Consider the following 12,009-nt stretch of genomic DNA (forward strand, 5'->3'; position numbering starts at 1 on the left):
TTTGTCCGTTTGAGTACTATGTGTCTCGGCGTGTTTCCCCTTGGGTTTATCCTCTATGGGACTCTCTGCACTTCCTGGACTTGGGTGGCTATTTCCTTTCCCATGTTAGGGAAGTTTTTGACTATAATCTCTTCAAATATTTTCTTGGGTCCTTTCTCTCTCTCTTCTCATTCTGGGACCCCATAATGCGAATGTTGTTGTGTTTAATGTTGTCCCAGAGGTCTCTTAGGCTGTCTTCATTTCTTTTCATTCTTTCTCTTTATTCTGTTCTGTGGCAGGGGATTCTACCATTCTGTCTTCCAGGTCACTTATCCGTTCTTCTGCTATTGATTCCTTCTAGTGTATTTTTCATTTCACTTATTGTATTGTTCATATCTGTTTGTTCTTTCATTCTTCTAGGTGTTTTTCTTTAATTCTTCTAGGTCTTTATGAAACATTTCTTGCATTTTCTCGATCTTTACCTCCATTCTTTTTCCGAGTTCCTGGATCATCTTCACTATCTTTATTCTGAATTCTTTTTCTGGAAGGTTGCCTATCTCCACTTCATTTCATTGTTTTTCTGGAGTTTTATCTTGTTCCTTCATCTGGTACGCAGTCCTCTGTCTTTTCATTTTGTCTATCTTTATGTGACTGTGGTTTTCATTCCACAGGCTGCAGAATTGTACTTCTTCTTCACAGTTTTTTTCTTAAAGAACTTACTTTATTTTTTGAGGAAGTAAACATAAGCACTTGGTACAAATTTTTAAAAGAACAGGATACAGGAAAAGTAAGTCTCCTTCCATCCGTCTTCCCTAAGTCACGCGGGTCCCTTTGGAGTGATATTTCTGCAAATGCAAGCAGACGTGTGTAGAAAGATCTTTTAGCAACTCCAAAGCATTCCATAGTGTGACTGTACCATGATTTATTTAAAAATAGTTTACCATTGATGAAAATTTAGATTGTTTCCCATTTTTGCTCTTACCAACAATGGTGCTGTTAAAAAATATACTGAGGCACGTTATGCTTTTTAAGAGTTTTTCTGAGCAAAAATCCGTCTGAATCAGGAAGTGCCAAACCGGAAGTGGTTGGGAGGCACCACTGACAGGAGCAGGAAAAACTTTTAGAGAAAAGCTGGAAGCAAAGAAAGGGGAGTATTGATTGGCTAGAGTTCAAGGCCTAATTGTCTGTTTATGATCGGTCATCCTCAGGTTTCAATTTCATAACCTTGAAGCATTTACAGGCTTAGCTGTGGGTTTGCTGATGTAGGCTCCAGGGCTTTAGAGCCCCCTCGGGCTAATGGCCTCCTTGTTTAATTGCTTTAACAGTATAAATGCACGTGGCAACTCTGCAAGTGTGTAAGTACATCTGTAGTTCAAGTACCTGGATGAAGAATTGCTTGAAAGGATGAAGCAGAGAATGGATACTGGGAATAGCTAGACATTTGTGACTCAGGATCAGGTAATATTTATGAATTAATTTACAGAGATTTGACAATTTATGATGACTTCCTACCCAAAAGTTTCACGTGTCTTCCTCTTTATTCTTCTCTTGTGTTCTTCAACTTAAAATTTCCTTCATCTAAGACTTAGACATTTCTTATTTAAATTTGTTCCTCGCTGTTTTTTCTTTTTTGCTGCTATTGAACGTCGGGTCTTTCCTTATACTTTATCTTCTGATTGTTGTTTGGACATGTAAAGCCTATTGAGTTTGGTCAGTTGATTGTGCCGTTATGTGTGTAAATAAATTGTGTGTTTGTGTTGTTGTTAATTCTCTTAGTGTGTCTGGCTTACAGCGACATCATCTGTCATTATTAATGTATCTCCTCCTTTCCAGATTGTAACCCTCATTTATTTGTCTTGCCTAACTGAATTAGCCAGTATCTTCAGTAAAATATTTCCACTAGTGTTAGTGGGCACCTTGTCCTGTTCCCCACTTAATGGTAATGTTATTTTCAATTTCCTCAAAGGGTCTGGAATGGAAAATTCCATCATTTTCTGACTGGTTAATATCTGAAAGTAAACTCATACACAACTTCAAAGCATTGATTTATTAGAAACATTTGGTGCAATGTAAGTAAACATACAATGAATCATCCTGTAACAGAAAGATGAGATGAGGAAAGCTGATACATTTTTCTGTCATCCACACTCCAGAAGATAAAAAATGTTAAAGGTGCACCATGGCTTGGATAACAGTTTTAATTTCACATATGACAAGTAAGTTTCATGAAGTAATAAATTACATGACAAAATTCAAAGATTAGGTAAGGTGAGGGTACTCAAAATAAGAGCACCGAATCATTTCTCAAGAAGGCATTAAACAATGAGTGCAAAGTTGCTTTCTTGATTGTTTTCTGAAAAATACCAATTAGATGGGAGTTTTCAAGAAAATCTGCCTGTGGTCGTAAATCTGTAAGTGGTCGTTCCTGGCATGGCTTTTGAGGTGGATGGGGAATGAATGGTTGGTTAGGACAGTGGTGGGTGGTAGGTCTGTTGAAGGCTGTCTGAGCCTAGACTTCATGGCCACAGAGAAGCGGGGCTCACCTGGGGGTGTGGGAAGCCAAGGTTTCCCCAGGCTCAGTTTCTCTGATTCTCCAGTCAGGACTCCCACAGTGACCATGAGTTCTTAAGGGAACAAATAAGCTCCTTGGCTCACAGTCCCAGAAAGACATTAAAGGCACTTTAGGAAGAGCACAGTTAAGAGCAGTCTACCTATCTCGAACGGCTGCTGCTGGTCCCCCGCTCAGTATCTCTGTGCCATGGGGTAAGTTCATTGGTCTCCTAAGGCTCAAGTTCATCATGTGGAAACACCTACCCCATAAGGTCGGAATAAGAAGTCAGATGATAATGATTATAAAGGTCTTGGGACAGTCCCAGTGCACACGTGTGAGCCCTTCTGTGCTCCTGGGATGGGGAAACCAGCCTTACTGCACAGGAAGAAAAGTTTCCAATATGATATCCATCAGAGGTCCCCAACCCCTGGGCAGTGGACTGGGACTGGTCCACGGCCTGTTAGGAACCAGGCTGCACAGCAGGAGGGGAGCTGCAGGTGAGTGAGTGAAGCTTCATCTGCCGCTCCCCATCGCTCCCCATCGCTCACATCGCCACCTGAACCATCCCCCACCTCCAGGCTGAGGAAAAATTGTCTTCCACAAAACTGGTCCCTGGTGCCCAAAAGGCTGGGGACCGCTGATACACATGCTTATCTGATTTGAGAAAGATCATTTTGATGTTGAAATTTCAGGAAGTTGGAAGGAACCGGGAGTGTCACTGACTGAGAACATGCTCGGGCTGGTGGAAGATAACCGGGTGGCATTTGGATGCTGGCATCTCAGCATGGAGGACCATGTAATCTATCATTGATTCTCTCACATGGTGCCACAATGAAATCAGACCCAAAGGCAGCATTTTCCACCTGCACTTGTGCTTGTGGTCTTGACTGTCTCCATAAGAGCTTGGATTTTTATTGCTATTGTTTTGTGGCTTTTAAGTTCAAGCCCTGATCTCTTCTTATGTTGCCCTGATAGAAACTGCCCTATATAATGATTTGGGATACACAGTCCTGGGTCTTCTGGGGTCACAGTGGCAGAAGAGGGGCTTGTCCTGAGAAGGTCATGTGGCCAGAGGAATCACCCTGGCCTTGTACAGGCTTCCTGGTTGCCTCTGACTCCAGCACAGACCACAGATGAGCTGTAGCATCATTCACCTGCCTTGATCTGGCATCTCAACAAGGAGATGGACATGCTGTCCACTGGGGCCACCGGAGAACCCTTGTTTGGGGTACACTCAGACAGTCATTAGCTTCCAGAATTTTCAAATACATCATAACCTCACAGAATTATTCATGATGGTGTCTGAGTAATACAAAACACTTGGGTTAGTGACTGTTAAGATGCCTTGTGGGGCTTTTTAAAATGACACTTCTCAAAGTAGGGATTCATTAGAGACAATCCTGACTCTTTCCAAGTTTTGCTTCACTGGAATTAATTCAAGGATTCAAGAATTCCATGTGCCATATGACTAGTACATAATTATTTTTTAGACATGATAAATAATTCAGGAATTTGCTCCATCATTGCAAAACCAAGCATTCCTGGAACAAACTAATTATACTTATTATTAAAATATGTATAGTATATATTTTTTAATGCTCAACAGAAAATTGTAGGAAATACAATCAGAAAATTCACAATGTTGTGCTTTTGCTTTGTTCTCTGGACTATGGCCACTTGCTGGCTTAAGCAGGGCCATCTCCTGACAGAAGCACAGCACAGCACGGAAGACTGAGCAAAGCACCAGCTGCCTTCCGGAAACGGCAGTATGACTTCAGGAAATGACAAAGGTTGTCTAGTGTCCATGGATCCTGATGAAGGCAGGAGCATCACTACTCCTGTGAGTATCAATGAGACAGAAGCACAAAAAGACCAGTTAGTCAATTACACTTACAAACTGCAGCAAGTCATTATTAACTCAACACTGCAAAAGTTTTGAGTTTCATCTCCAATGCATACATAAGTGATGTAAATCAGCATTTGAATCACGACGCTCCTGGAGAATGCAGTGCTGCACAGCATGAGACTGATGGAATATTAATAGAATTTAAATTTTAAAAACCCTATGATCCATTAAACGTGGGGAGTTCGGGGTTAGACAAAAACAAGAGGGTTTCCTCATTCCAAGCATTATCACAGGCTGATATGCTCATTGCACTGTGGTCTCCAAGTGGGTGATGGCATGGCACACTTCCCAAATGGACTCACGCCAAAGGAGAGCCGTGCGACTGTGGAGCATCTCTCAAGGCTGCCTTCCTCAGTGCACCGTGAGGAGCGCTGCCTGGTGAGCTCAGCCTGTTTTATAGCTGCCTCAGCAGGGAAGGGCCTGCGGTGCCCCACGTTGCTGAGTACAGCACTGATGAACTGCGTATAGCACTGCCTCACTGAGTACAGCACTGATTCACTGAGTACAGTACTGATTCACTGAGTACAGCACTGATTCACTGAGTACAGCAATGATTCACTGAGTACAGCACTGATGAACTGAGTACAGCACTGATTCACTGAGTACAGCACTGATTCCCTGAGTACAACACTGATTCACTGAGTACAGCACTGATTAACTGAGTACAGCACTGCCTCAATGAGTACAGTACTGATTCACTAAGTACAACACTGATTCACTGAGTACTACACTGCCTCACTGAGTACAGCACTGGTTAACTGAGTACTACACTGACTCACTGAGTACAGCACTGATTAACTGAGTACAGCACTGCCTCAATGAGTACAGTACTGATTCACTAAGTACAACACTGATTCACTGAGTACAGCACTGCCTCACTGAGTACAGCACTGATCAACTGAGTACTACACTGACTCACTGAGTACAGCACTGATTAACTGAGTACAGCACTGCCTCACTGAGTACAGTACTGATTCACTGAGTACAGCACTGCCTCACTGAGTACAGCACTGATGAACTGAGTTCAGCACTGCCTCACTGAGTACTGCACTGATGAACTGAGTATTGCACTGCCTCACTGAATACTCTTCTGCATTGAAGGTTTCTACATCCACGTCCTGCCTGACACTAAGTGAAACAGGTTCAAGGGAAAATAGGAGAGGATTAAACGTTTAAACACGTCCCCTGACCAATTCATGCCCCTCACTCCCTTCCTGCTCTCATTGTGGGTGAATTTCAGAATTTCCTGATGAAACATCAGGGACACATCCTGGAGAGACAGGCAGTGCCAGAACAGGACAACCAGAGGGCTACATGTGATAGTCTGTCTCTTTAAAAAATATATATCTTTTGGAATTTTTCATCTTAATTCTTCTGAGATTATAGAGAATCACAGGGGAAATTAAGGTGAAAAGCTGTTAATTCCAGATTCTGGGGTTAATTAGCTCCCTTATATCATGTGCCTGTAGGAAGGTGTAATGGGTGTGATAAGAGAGACATGTATGGTTTCTTTTTTATAAGTTCTTAAATCAGGAGATATTTTAATTGCATCAGAAAGCAAGATGGTACAGGAAAAGAGACATCTTTCTAGCAGAAATCACCCCTTCTGTCTAATGGGGGCTGAAATGGAAAGATTTTTCACATCCTGTGCAAGATGCTCCTGTTAATGACAGTAAAGGTGCCTCGGACCGACATTTATAAGGAAATCGGCAGTTCACTCCCCCTGCCTTTTCCAATCTGCAGACCCCCTGATCTCAGCCTTGGGAGAGCGGACCACTCTTCTGCTGGGTGACATCCATCTCTGTAATTGTTTCGGGCACACTGGTTATGCAGAGGAGGTGGGAAAAGCCCCGCAGCACCCACGGTGATGCCGCAGTCACTCACCCTCCTTCCCCCATCCTGCGACGCCTCAGGCCAGTGCTTCCCGGACACCAGCTGTCCCACAGGAAGCTGCGGCCTCCCTCTCTCCCGCCTCCTTTGCTGGTTGGAGCTGCAGGATCATGGCCTGCAGAGTTTCCTTCACCATCTGGAGCTCCCTCTTGAGAGACTGTGCACACATTGTTAAGGAACACAGGCGAAGGTGCCAGGCGGTCCTCTGCAGCCTCTCGGGGATCTGGTAAGAGCCGCATGCCTGCTGGAAGCAGATGGGCACTCCCCTCTAACTGCAGTTTCAAGTTCCTCCAAAGTGTAGGAATTAAATATTAATACCAATGCTACGCTTCTTTTAAGAGCAATTGCAATTTCTACGAGGCCTGAGGTCATTCACCATCTCACGTAAGGTTTCCAAAAGGAAAAGGAAGAGTCAGCTCTTACACCGAGACAGATGGCAAACTGGGATGCTCCACGGAATATGGTCAGTGTGACTGTATTCCTGCTCAGCCCCAGGCTGGGGAAGGGCAACTGTCATATCCAAATGCTCTGACAGTGGAAAGGGCAGAAGGCTGGAAATCAGAGCTCCAGCATTGGGGGCCACCACACAACCAGACTCCGAGCAATGAGGTACAGTCCCTATTGGTCATCCGCCAGCCTTGTCACCTTGTGCAAATCACTTTGAACCTCAGTTTTCACATGAAACAGTGACTTCTAAACCCCGTTAGGGTCTAGTCTGCTGTCACGTGTTATTATACTCCCAGGTGCTTGTAAAATAGCCATTCGAGGTCTTGGAGATTTGACGGAGTGCAGGGAGCTTGCCTTTTCTGGGTTGGTTGGTTGGTTTTTCTTTAAATGGTTGGGTTTTTAGTTTCATAACCTGTAAAGTTATTTCTCATATAAATAAAACAATCATAGAGAACTCAGTGAATAATTATATGGAATAAATAATATGCCTGTCATTCTCTTAAAAGATGAGCTCTCTTCTAGGAGTTTAAGCTGGAACATTTAACCACCAGTGATTTTCCTGTCTGTCCATAGTCAGGCCCCTCTGTTCTTTCCCTTTTGTACCTGTACTCAGAACAATCCTAAGATAAATATAGGATGAGTGATGGATTGAATTCTTTTAACTTAATAAGCAAACTAATTTAACTTCATCTAACAGGAACGAAGAGGAAACACAGAAATATGTTGACACCACTTAGATGCTGTTAAATCATCACAAGAGGTCAGACCACTTAAATATTACTAGATCAGATGTGGAGAAAACAGAAAGCTTTGGGAAAAGTAGTTTGCAGAAATCTTCCCACTCACAGACTGTCCACACCTACTACAATGTGGTTTTATTTAAGTACAATGTCAATGCAATGTCAAGAGAAAGAGACACCTTTAGGTTATGATTATGGAAAGCTTTCTTTCTTCTTTTTTAAATAAGGAACTCCAAAGGATCCTGGGAATTATGCAAATGAACCTCACCTAAGCAAAAATGCTGAGCCACCTTGACAAGCCTCTAGCAGATTTTCATCCTCTTGAATCCTCACCAGACTTCATCATTTATGTAATTTACATACACCTACTATGATGATTCACTCCTTGCACTTGAACTTGAGGGGAATGAGAATGGGGTTGAGGAGATGGGCAAGAGGTGGGGCAAGAGAAGAAAGTACCCAATACTTGTTTTTTCTTTTTTCTTTTTTAAAAGACTTCATTTTCCTGCATTTCTCTGAACAGCTCTGCTAATCTTTAGTGAAAACACATATGACTTTATACAAGCAAGAGCATAAGTGGTCCCAGACAGAACGCCAAGCTGCAAATTAATCACAAAGTTATGCTACATTTATAAAGAATAAGCGTAGAGCTTAAGCAGTTTATGAATCTTGACAAACTCCCGAGACTTCATTACCTTTGATATGCAGCCTGGGACTACAGGCCTCACTTTGTAATATGCTGAATGACGACCAAGGTTTTTAGAGAGAGAAACTGAGCCAGACTGAACTGCTTCTTAAAGAACTTGTAAAATTTCTAGCACTGGCAGAACACACTGAAAAGGTTTTTAAAAAGAGAGTGAGAGAGAAGCCACAAAAGAAAAAGACTAAGTTATATAACACATCAGCCCCTCAGACAACAGACAACAATCTCCAGGGACACAGGGAGGAGTGAGAAGCACAGGGATTTGAGGATGTGACCACGAGCTCTGGAACCTGGCAAACCATAGAATGCTTTCACTGTCTCACTCGTAAAATGCAGATTCCCATACCGTCTTCACAGGGCTAGGGTTAAAAGAAATATTTTTTCTTGTGAGAGTATAGTGCCTTTTGTGAGACGAGAGTTAAGGTTTATTTACTAAAATAGCAGAGGTTGTTCTGTCTAAGTAGGGCCAGACCTCAGAAATCCTGGAAACCTCCTTTAGAACCTATGGGGTAATAATCATCAAAATGATAAAATCATGTTTTATTTACAAAATACTTCCCTCTAACCAACCTGCTAGTATGATTCCATACTACATGTGAGTTCCAAAACATTTTGAATGTGCTTATATGAAAGAGAGTCCAGGATAAACTGGAGTGAGGCGGGGAAAGCAAGTTGTAGAACAATGAGTATGGAATGATCCTAATTTTGCAAAAACAAAAAGGACAATAGAGATAAGCCATTTCTAGCTGGAAAAGCACCTTAGGAGGACACAGGGGTGGACTTCTCCTAGACATTGGTACTGGGAGGGAGATGGAGCCTTTTTTTTTTTCATACTTCTGTAATATTCACAATGTACATACATCCTCTCATAGTTCAATCAACGTGTTTGTTCAAAAAGATACATGCATCCCAATGTTCATAGCAGCACCTTTCACAATAGCCAAGACATGAAAGCAACCTAAATGTCCATCCACAGAGGAATGGATAAAGAAGATGTGGTACATATATACAATGGAATGCTACTCAGCCACAAAAAGAGAACAAAGTAATGCCATTTGCAGCAATGTGGATGGACCTAGAGATTATCATACTAAGTGAAGTAAGTCAGACAGAGAAACACAAATATCATATGATATCACTTACATGTTGAATCTAAAAAAATTGATACAGATGAACTTATTTACAAACCAGAAACAGACTCACAGACATAGAAAACAAACTTATGGTTACCAAAGGGGAAAGGTGGGGGGAGAGATAAATTAGGAATTTGGGAGTAACATATACACACTACTATATATAAAATAGATTATCAGTAAGGACCTACTGTATAGCACAGGGAACTATACTCAATATCTTGTAATAACCTATATGGGAAAAGAATCTGAAAAAGAATATATATATATATATATATATATATATATATATGAATATATATATACGAATATATATCTGACTATATATATGAATCACTTTGCTGTACACCTGCAACTAACACATTGTAAATAAACTATACTTCATAAAAAAGATAAATTAATTAAAATTTAAAAAATAAAAAAACAGATTAAGCATTTAGTGAAAATAATTTAGAAATATCATAAGAGAAGTATCTTTTTATCACAACTCTTAAATATTAGGATAGGCTTAATTTAATCTATTATTCTCATTCAGCAATTTTAAAAAGCTTAAAAAAAAAAGAAAGAAAAAACACTAGAAACATTTTCCCATCTAGCAGTTGGGAAAATAATCATGTAGATAGAGATCCTCACTCTTTCCTTCATTCAATCAAATACTCAAACATTTCACAGCTCCTACTGTGTGCTAAGAAATGTTCTAGACATGGGAAGTAGGGGAGTGAACAAAGTCACTGCCATCATGGGGCTTATGTGCCACTGAGTGAGAAGAAAATAAACACACAAGGAAATGTGGATAGATCGTGAGATGGAGCCATGGCAGGGCTTGGAGCCGGGGAGAGACGTGACCTCCCTGGCTGCTTTAATCGTTAGTAGATTAAAGGATGCGAGGGCAGAAGCCTGGAGATAAGAGGAGGATTTTGCAATAATTCAGGCCATAAAAGTTTATGGCTTGGTCCCGGGCGGTGGCAGTGGAGGTGGTAAGAGATGCTCAGATTCTGGATGTTTTGAAGATGGAGCCAACGGCATATGTGACGGACTGGAGGTGAGATGTGAAGGAAGGAAAAGGCAGCAAGAATGACTCCCAGATTTTTTATCTAAGCAACGAACTGGAAAAATAGACTTGCAATTGATCAAGAAGGAGAAGACTGGGAATGAGTCAGGGTTTTGGGGGGTGGGAGTGGGGAGGAACTGGAGTTTGGACATGTGAAGTTGGAAAAGCCTATTTGTCAGCCAAGTGGAGATGCTGAGGAGGAAGCAGACGTGAGTCTGAGGTTCAGAGAGAGGTCCAAGCTGCAGATGTGCAGTTGGAGGTTATACTGAAAAAGATATCTTTACAAACATTTTTGCAACATTTTCTCACTGATTTATAGAAAGATAAACTAATGCACTGGATACATCTAACCACAATCTTTTTTTTTTTTTTTTTTTTTTTTTTGCGGTACACGGGCCTCTCACTGCTGTGGCCTCTCCCGTTGTGGAGCACAGGCTCCGGACGTACAGGCTCAGCGGCCATGGCTCACGGGCCCAGACGCTCCGCGGCATGTGGGATCTTCCCGGACCGGGGCACGAACCCATGTCCCCTGCATCGGCAGGCGGACTCTCAACCACTGCGCCACCAGGGAGGCCCAAGATCATACTCTTGATAGTAAAATTGTGCACACCGTGTTTGCAATGAGCAAGGAATAAGACAGCAAGGCATGTTTCCCAGATGTCTTGCAGTGGTCAGACAGTGGTTAGTCTTTTAGGGCAGCCATGTGCAAAGATCCTCAGATTCTCTCAAAGGGGTCTTTTGTTTATATATAGAAACAACTGAGTGCTTTATTGCCAGCTGAGATGCCAAGCGATCATTTTAGTAGCTGGGTCAAAAGTAGGTCTTCAGTTCATCTGCCCTGAACAACAGTATGTCCTTTGAAACAGCTACTCATTTGCTGAATTATTTCTTCATATCAGCAGTGATTCCTCTGCAGCTCCGACGGCCACAGTCCTGGGAATTTTCTTTCATTCCCAAAGCCAAAGGTGAGGGACACAGTCGTTGAAGAGCAAAGAGGAAAGCCCCGCCTACACGCGACCTGCTTCAATGGATGTGATGCTTGCACAGGGGACCTCCCTGTGGTGCCCACCTAGGGCTAAGCCAGCAGCACAAGCCTGGTGCCCACACCCTCTCCTAGGTTCCCTCCTCTCCCCACTATGAGGCTCCAAGTCCTGCCCTTCCCATCCCACTCCCTTTGCTGGGAGCCCAAGGGAAGAGAGCACCAGCCACCATATGCATATCAGCCCAGGGTACACAGTGTTCAAACAGCAGCCTCTTAGGGTCTCAGTTTTCTCATCTGTGAAACTGTGGAGCTTCATCATGGTCACAATCCCTCTTGCAGCTCTTTAGCCCTAGAAGCAGAAAGCATTTCCAAGGAGGCCGAGCAAAGCCCCTCAAACTCCCCTTCCCTTTGTCTGTTACAGCTGCGCATTTGAAAGCTGAACCAAGCAAGGGCTCCTAAGGGGATGTGGTGTTTGTGCAAGTGCCTGGATGTATTTAGAGTATTTGCATGCCATCAAGCACCACCAAAACTAATCGATTAGGCACCACGTGTTCCAAATAAACAGAAAGAACAGAATTCCAGGAGAGTTTCCTGGACATGAATGCAAATAGAACCACAAGCAGAATA

At 42.5% G+C, this 12,009-nt stretch overlaps 1 protein-coding gene across 1 annotated transcript in view; it reads right to left on the reverse strand.

The window, feature by feature from the left end:
- Positions 1-2,011: 2,011 nt before the first annotated feature.
- Positions 2,012-12,009, reverse strand: part of DISC1 (DISC1 scaffold protein) — a 368,262-nt gene continuing 358,264 nt past the window's right edge. Inside the window, exon 12 of the mRNA XM_082638731.1 lies at positions 2,012-4,368. Coding sequence (XP_082494857.1) covers positions 4,363-4,368 — 6 coding nt within the window. The 3' untranslated portion in view covers positions 2,012-4,362. The remainder of the gene's footprint in view (positions 4,369-12,009) is intronic.

The sequence above is a fragment of the Mesoplodon mirus genome (assembly GCF_964341445.2).
Source record: "Mesoplodon mirus genome assembly, chromosome: 2".
NCBI lineage: Eukaryota > Metazoa > Chordata > Mammalia > Artiodactyla > Ziphiidae > Mesoplodon > Mesoplodon mirus.